Source organism: Sander lucioperca, chromosome 5 (assembly GCF_008315115.2).
Source record: "Sander lucioperca isolate FBNREF2018 chromosome 5, SLUC_FBN_1.2, whole genome shotgun sequence".
Classification (NCBI taxonomy): domain Eukaryota; kingdom Metazoa; phylum Chordata; class Actinopteri; order Perciformes; family Percidae; genus Sander; species Sander lucioperca.
The window spans coordinates 40,490,757-40,498,803 of record NC_050177.1 but is presented as its reverse complement, the minus strand read 5'-3'; the positions used below and the strand labels follow the sequence as shown (position 1 = coordinate 40,498,803).

At 40.2% G+C, this 8,047-nt stretch overlaps 1 protein-coding gene across 2 annotated transcripts in view; it reads right to left on the bottom strand.

The window, feature by feature from the left end:
• Positions 1-5,111, bottom strand: part of LOC116041172 — a 12,162-nt gene extending 7,051 nt beyond the window's left edge. Inside the window, exons 1-6 of one of the 2 annotated variants that reach the window (XM_031287061.2) lie at positions 5,006-5,111; positions 3,879-4,057; positions 2,240-3,778; positions 2,011-2,150; positions 1,501-1,675; positions 756-860 (exon numbers count right to left, since the gene is read on the bottom strand). In XM_031287061.2, the coding sequence (XP_031142921.2) occupies positions 756-860; positions 1,501-1,675; positions 2,011-2,150; positions 2,240-3,778; positions 3,879-4,057; positions 5,006-5,076 (2,209 nt within the window). In that variant the 5' untranslated portion in view covers positions 5,077-5,111. The remainder of the gene's footprint in view (positions 1-755; positions 861-1,500; positions 1,676-2,010; positions 2,151-2,239; positions 3,779-3,878; positions 4,058-5,005) is intronic. The other variant, XM_031287062.2, reaches the window with a different exon arrangement.
• Between the last annotated feature and the right edge of the window lie 2,936 nt (positions 5,112-8,047).

Genomic DNA, 8,047 nt, shown 5'->3' with positions numbered 1-8,047 from the left:
AGCGACGGCAAGCAGCTTTTTGTTTACGTTCAACATGACGGCCACCGAAGCGCAGCGACCCGTTGATGCCGCTGTCACTGCTACGTCACCCGGATCTTTGGTCTGATTAGTGGAAGGACTATCCAATTGCGCCCAGAGGCATTTGAGCGCCGTCCGTTGGTGACGCCCCTTTGGAAATGGGCTGTGGATGAAGCTTGCCCAGACCCACTCTCAGTTACAACTGAGAAAGGTCTGGTGTCAACCAGGCTATAAAATGATGTCAGAAAATAATCATCATCATAAAAAACATCCATCATAACTTGCTGAAGCCCTACATTGCTTGTTTGATCTGACCAACAAAATATTCACTTTACTACCGTGTATGACAAAGAAAAGCAGCAAATCCTCACAATTGGGGAAAATTGGGAAAAAAAACTATTTAAAACATTAATCGATTAACAAAATACACAAATCTCTTTACTGTTGCAACTAATCAATTAATTGCTTCAGCACTAGTTTTTTGTACTAACTGCCTGCACTCCAGCATGCCAGGCCTAATGTCAAACTAAACCCATTGGATGAAATAGAACTTTATTGTTCCAAATGGCACAGTTTAACACATTCAGCCTGAAGACCACTGTTTCAGAGCTTCAAAGTAATGCTAAAGGTAATATTGTTAACATTGCAGGACTGACATTAAGAGTACGGGTACATTTGTGATCAAAATGTAAAAATGTCAACTAGATTCACAAGTCTCCGAATCAAATTACACTTACGAGCCAGCAGGCTGCTTGCTATGATCTCCATGCACGCTGAATCCCAGAATTCCTCTGCATTTACTTCTCCAGTTAAGGATTCAGGCAGGCCCTGAATCTCAATCCCTACAAAAACAATTGTGTGAGATCAAACACAAATTCTGCTGTTCACCCATATGATGATACTGGTGGTAGAAAATAGAAATAATACTATGAGGAGGATACCAGAGCATCAAAATTTGGGGTCGACCAGGGCCGATAACAATACAGATTATCAGTAGTTAGTGAAGTAAACTGTCAAAATTAACATTTTGCAATGTCACAAACTCTAACACAAGTAGCAATGCCACAGAGTAAAAATACTGTGATACAAGTATATGTCTTTAAAAAAAAAGATTTTTTAGGTAAATGTTAACAAATAAAAAATACCAAATATAAGTACAGTAAACATCCATTTCAAAATTATATATAACTACAGAAGCGTTGAGTTAAACCGGAGCAGAGGGACAGACACAGAGCTGCAGTGGAGCCAAAGTAGGGCACTTTTTAATTCATTATAAATAAAACTCTAATAATAATCTGCAAACTGCCAAAAAACGGCCCGATAATCAGCCAGGGCCGATATTTGGTCTATCCCTAATGAAAATGTAACCCTCTTTTAGCTGTTACAAAGAAAAGCATTAAAAGCTGTTTAAAAAACAATACATTTATTTTGAATATTTAGTTCCCAGTACATGTCCCCACAGAAATACCAAAATCTACTCACCTGCCATGTTGAAAACCCCCTTTCGATAAAGATCCATCATGACTCCAGACTGACAGTCGTGACTTGTAAGAGCTTCAAAGTGGAGGTATGCCTGAAGCACTTCTACACCACACGGAGACTTGACTCCTACTGTCCGCTCCAGCACATCCACCACTCCATAGACATCAGTGTGATTCTAAAAAAAAACCCCCGAAAAAAACAGACATTTTCAGGTTATAAACGCACTGAAAAAAAAAAAAAATATCCCCCAAAACCAGACAGCCTTTTGACTTTGTTTTTTAAAGACTATTTTTGGCATTTTAGGCCTCTTGTAGACAGGACAACTGAAGACAGGAAAGGGGGGAGAGAGAGAGGGGGGGGGATGACGTGCAGCAAAGGTCCACAGGTCGGAATCAAACCCGCGACCGCTGCGGCACGGACTGAGCCTTTGTGCATGGTGCGCACGCTCAACCAGGTGAGCTACCCAGGCGCCCCATTTTTGACTTTTTTTTTCATGAAAAACAAGAGTACCTTGATTGCGTTTTGCAGAAGCATGCACAGCTGCAGACTCAGGATGATATGGTCATTGTAATTGTGAAGACCCTCACTCCACTCCTGGTAACGGTAGACCATTTCACACGCTGGACACTTTTTGAAAAATGTGCAATTATCTGGAAGACATACAAAGCTCTTTAAAAAGGACTGCCAAAAGAAAAAACAAAGACTTAGTGTTTAATATGTGCATGTGTTGCAGACACACCTTCCATCAGTCCGGTGAAGGCAATGACTCGAGCTTTGTTGGTGATCAGCACTGGCTCTGTTAAGGAAACACGACCTGGGCACTCTTGGCAGACAGTCTGAGCTGGAACCAAATGCTTCGGAAACTGTATTTCAGACTCACACTGGGTGATGTTTTCAGGCAACGTGGAGGGCAATTTCTGTCGGTTGTAAATGTACTTTGTCATTTGTTTTCGTCCTTCTTCTCCTACTGGATACACAGTTCCAGTTGGATTCTCTGCAGAGTCTTCCATTATTTCAGAAATGCTTAAAGGTGTATTTCGTTTGGCGTCGGAGGTGAATAACTCTTTGTTGGTTTGGAAGAGATACCATTTGGCTATGCATCTGTGCAAGCAGGGAATTCTCCCTTGCGAACAACTGCAATGCCACAACCCTCTCTTTATAGTATATGTCACGAATAGTCTTCCTAACTTGCTGTACTGTGAGACTTTGGGCTCAAACACTGACAAATATAGGCAATGACTTCCACCGAGATCCATTAGAGTAACAAGCGGGGCTCTGTTCTGAGTCGCTTGCTCATGATGGCTAAGGCACTTGGCCCCCATGTCCTTTCCAATCAATTTACTGGAAACCAGTTCTTCCAACACGCTAGGCTTCAAGTCCACTCTTTTTGCACGGGTAAAACAAAAATCAACAGACTGTAGATGAGGGCACTGGTTTTGAGGCAAGCCGCTCCGCCTTCCAAAATCTGCAATAGCCTCGCAGCGATCTTCGTCACACGCCATTTCGTGTGTGCTGCCTGATCTCTTTTTCATGACATGGACTGGTACGGCAGTGGCCTTGTAAGACTTTGCTACAGCGTACAGCCCATTATAAGGGTCAATACACTGACTTCTAAGATGGTCCTTGGCTGTTATGTCCTTCTCAGAAATGGACTGACAGAAGTGTCTCCTGAGTTTATGTTTCCTTAGATTTTTTTTATTCAAGTACAGGTTGCACATTGGACATTTTATTTTTCTCCCTGCTGTTCGGAATATTTGACCTGTTTGCTTAACATGTTGGTCAGTTAAAGTAGAGGGGTGGTCCATTGGGACAGGCCGGTCAAGTGGAGCTGCAGGCTGGGAAGCTGTAGGTGTGGGCTCAACAAGACGGTCAAGTGGAGCAGGACACTGGCCGGATTTAACAGGGGGGTCTGCTGTGGGTTGAGGCTGAGCAGAGGGCTCGGGTGGAGCAGGACACCGGCCGGATTTAACAGGGGGGTCTGCTGTGGGTTGAGGCTGAGCAGAGGGATCGGGTGGAGTGGGACACTGGCCCATCCTGATCGTTTGCGGGAGAGGGGGGGTGATGTTGAACAGGAGGATGGCTGTGGTAGCTGGCTGAGATGGAATGCCAGGTGGAGCAGACTGGACGCCTCTGGCTGCCGCTGTTGAACTTTGTGTCCCCACACATTTGTCCATATGACTTTCAAACTGTTTCCGGGTTATAATTGTCCTTGGGCAGTATGGACAGTGAAAATGCCTTTCTCCTCTGCACTGCAGTTGGCACACGTGAATATTGAACTCTGCAAAGAAAAAACAAAATTCATAAAAAGTGGATATATAGTGTCACAGGATACACTTTCTGTATGTATTTCAGGCTCAGGTAGCAGCTTATAATCTGACCTCCATGTTGCAGGGCCCTCATTCTGTGGATTTCTACATGTGTCCAAACACTGGCATAGTCTCCTTTTGGCTTGTAGACGGAAGGCTGGCAGAAGGGACAGTGGTAAAGCGTGCACTCTTTGCACAACTCCACCGGCATGCGGCCATCTGATCGCCTGCGCACTGTGACGTGCAATTTCCTGGAGAAAAAGGTGGGAAAATGTAATATTGTCACGACAAAACCTTTTCACAGTTATGTACAACACAAACTGAATGTGATTTACACATTGGAGGAATCAACCTAGTTTACATGAGAAAAATGTCCATCCAGGAAATAGAGTTGTAAACTTTCTGGTAGTAATATGCTATATTATTATTCATCCTCTGTTATTGGTATTGTGCTCATTTTTGGGCCTTTGTTGCTGCTGATGGGTTGAATTTATTTTACAGGAAGAAAAAGTATGGATTGCCTACATGAGCCTATGAAGTCACCGTATCTCTGTACATCACTGCTAGTTATGTTAAAACTTAGTGAAACATTGGTCACAAAAAAAGCTTGCTTAGTGGCTTAGCAAAGAACTTTAGGTTTAAAAGACACCATGTATGTTCTTGTTCTCAAATATAAAGTTAGAAGAGTTAAGTGAAATGAACTTGTATTTCATTTAAATAAGAGAACAGTGAATTATAACTCAATATGAAAACGTTGTCACAAGATCATATGAAGAGAAAATAAACCAGTAGACTCCACAGGTAACGTTAATTGGCTTTAAAGGGTCAGCTAGCTACCCACATGACAAAATGTAGGAAAGTAACGTTATGCACTCGATACGTTACACTTCCTAACCACCATACTGTAACTCAGAAGAAGGATTTAAACGTTTCCTCTTACATACGAATTATAGTATGCACGTTGTGAAAAAGCTCCTGATGTGAAGAAAGAGCCACCAACTGTTATTTTGAGTTAAGTGCAGTTTAACAACTTGACTCTGATAACGTTAGCTAACGTTAGCTTGCGGTTTGTCGACATTGCTTGTACTTTGGACCTTTTTTTGTTTTATAACTAGCACCGTAATTATTATGCCTATAACGTTCAACCACATGTGAAAATTGCTGATTTTGCATTGGGTTAAATCCCTTTAAAAACTCACCCTTCAACACTCCCAGAAAGATGGTCCCGCACCCCCTTCGTCCCACAACACGCCCCGGACGCATGCGCCATCTTGGCTGCAGCTTTCTGAAATTCTCCAGAAAGTGTTGTAGCTATGGTTGTAGCAGAGCATTCTCTGGTTGTAGCCATGGGGTTGTAGCCCTCTGCTGGTCACAATGAAGAACTACAGTTTTCAATTTTTGTTTTATATCAGAAAATATGGTACGTAGAAATAAGCGCTGAAAATGTGTAGAAGAAAAAATTTAAAATTTAAAACGTTGGAAAAAGCTAAAAACAAATTGTGAAAAAAAGGCGTCAAAAACGTCGGAAAAAAGTGTTTTTTTCAAGGTTGAAGGGAAGACAACACAAGGGTTAAATCGTCAAGTCCACGTCAATGCAGACATCAATACTTCCGGTAAATACATTTTTATGTATTTATCCTTTTTCTTTTACCAATGGAAGTAATATAGCTTATATGAATACTGATTCAATAATATTCTTTAGATGTATCAATATTTTATTAATATATATGATGTTTTTGGAACAGTTGGATAGTGTAATCTACAGAAATGCATCGTATTCTATAAAAGTATTACATTTGTAGCGTCTATAGAAATATAATTGGTTAGTTGATGAGTTTGTTTTATAGTGTGGAGTCACAGAGTAACACAAACTAACCGATGGAGGCAGCGGTAGACCAGTAACTCCTGTGTTCTGCCAGGTAAAATGACCCCGTCAGTTCCCCGTCGGAAAGGGCTGTCTGAGGGCAAGGTGAAGTAAAATATTCTAAGGTACACTTAAACTGATATTTAAGTTGGCCTTTTATAAGTTAGCTAAAATACAATTGCTGCTGCCACCGTCCACAGCAGTAGGCCTTGATTGATAGTTTGACTGACTGATTGATTGATTGATTGATTGATTGATTGTGTGACTGATTTATTGATTGAAACCTTTATTTAAACAGGGAAGGCCAATGAGAGCAAGCTCTCTAAAAAGGACACCCTGATTACAGTATATTTCATATGACAAATTATACAAAAATAACAAACAGCCCAAGGACATCAACATAAGGGACAACACCAATTAAAAAAACACATCCATTCACACTGCTGAATGTTACGGAGCAAACATGACATCTGAAAAAAAAAAAAAATACTAATTTGTGGCCACAAAATGCTAATTTGTGGCCACACTAGAAGTCAAATGTCACATCTGGCCCCAAAGGACCACTGTAAAACATCCAAGAATATAGATATAGTTAAAACAATTTAATATCATTGAACAAGTAATTCCAGTTGAATTTAAACAGCATAAATAATCATATCATTTTACAAGTCTTGGCAGAAGAACTTTGTCAAGTATGAGACATCAGTTTTTACAGCCTATGGTTTGTCCGTTGGCAGGCCGGAAAAGATCAGCACAGAGCATGTGCCGAGTTTCATGGCTATGTCTCGTTTCGGATGGGTGCAGTTTGAGATGTTATAAAATAGTGGTAGAGTTACAAACCAAAAATAATAGTTGAAAAATATGTTGATTTTTCAGCCAATATGATAGTATTTAAAGTTAAGACAATTTCTGATTCATAGACATTGAAGATTTTAAAAGCATGAGTTGATTGATTGATTAATTTCTGGATCAAGACGATAAAACAGTAATCCAAAGGATGACATGCTAAAGTAAAATACTTATTTGATTATTAATGATTAATGATACTCATCTATGTGAAGACACTGATCACGTTAATGATTTCTCATTATTAATTATCAACAATGACTTAACAAGGTGGGAAATGGATAATACCAATATTCAATTTTCATTTTTAGAACAGGCCTGAGGGCTACTCATGTGGTCCTTGGGGGCTACCTGGTGCCCGCGGGCACCGTGTTGGTGACCCCTGCATTAGAGCATACAAATGGTTAATTAGAGTAAATATGGTTCAGCTTAAGTTGTTCTACTCTTAGATGTATGGGTAGTAGACTAGCTGTTGTAAACTCCTCCCTACCTATATGAGTACGGGGGGGGTGCCTTTAACAGGTACCAAATAACATTGTTTTGCAGCACTTGGAATTTGTTTTTAAGTTTCACAGTCAACCCAGAAAACCACGCAGAGCAAGCAAAATCCACATGACATTGAATCAGAGTTAATACCAATCATTTATCTACAGAAAAATCTAAAAGCTTTGTCTTGCGATATAAAAACTTCAACTTACAGGCACATTTGGCTAAAACTTTGGCTGCAATGGATTCACCTATAAGTGATTGATCCAATGTTAAACCCAAATATGTGACACATGATTTAGATACAATTTCAGACCCATTACACATCAACTTTAAAATATTTGATTTTGCCAACTTCCTTTTTGTACCAAACAAGATTGATTCCGTCTCGCCCAGATGCATAAAGAGCTCATCGTCTACTAGCCACTGGTTGACAGACCTATGCCAAGAGTATTTTCAATGTCTTTTACATTACACCATAAGAAATTGGCTCTTGACGGGAATTGAACATGGATCACCAGATTGAGAGGCAAAGAATTGAAAGATCCAGTATTTTGAATTTGGACTGACCAAGAGTAACTATTTTAAACGCTAGCTGTCAGTATTACATATTGCACCTTTAAGTTATTTAAGAAAACCAACCTATGTGGTCGGCCAGGGGAGGGCAGTAGGCTGCATTGACGTTAAGGGATGGCTCCTGCAGGGATGTTTAACAGAGTAACTAATTCACAAAAACATTTTGATGTTTGAGAGAGACTGAAAATGTTTGTGGAATAACATCAGTCATCAGTTCTTCCTAAAGGATCTGTTTATTACAAGCTGTTGCTGAGTTAGGAAGTTCAGATATATTGCCACAGCAGATGTTTATCAACCGGGCAAAGTAGGCATAGGCAACTGCCCCAGAGGCCCCCAAAGCCTCCCAGGTTTACTGCATGCCAGCTGATTTTATGTCATTTTATGTTTAAATCTAGTTGTAAGACTTTGATTATTTTAATTAATATTGTTATGCATATTGCTAAATTAAGTTTTTTGTTACACCAAATTG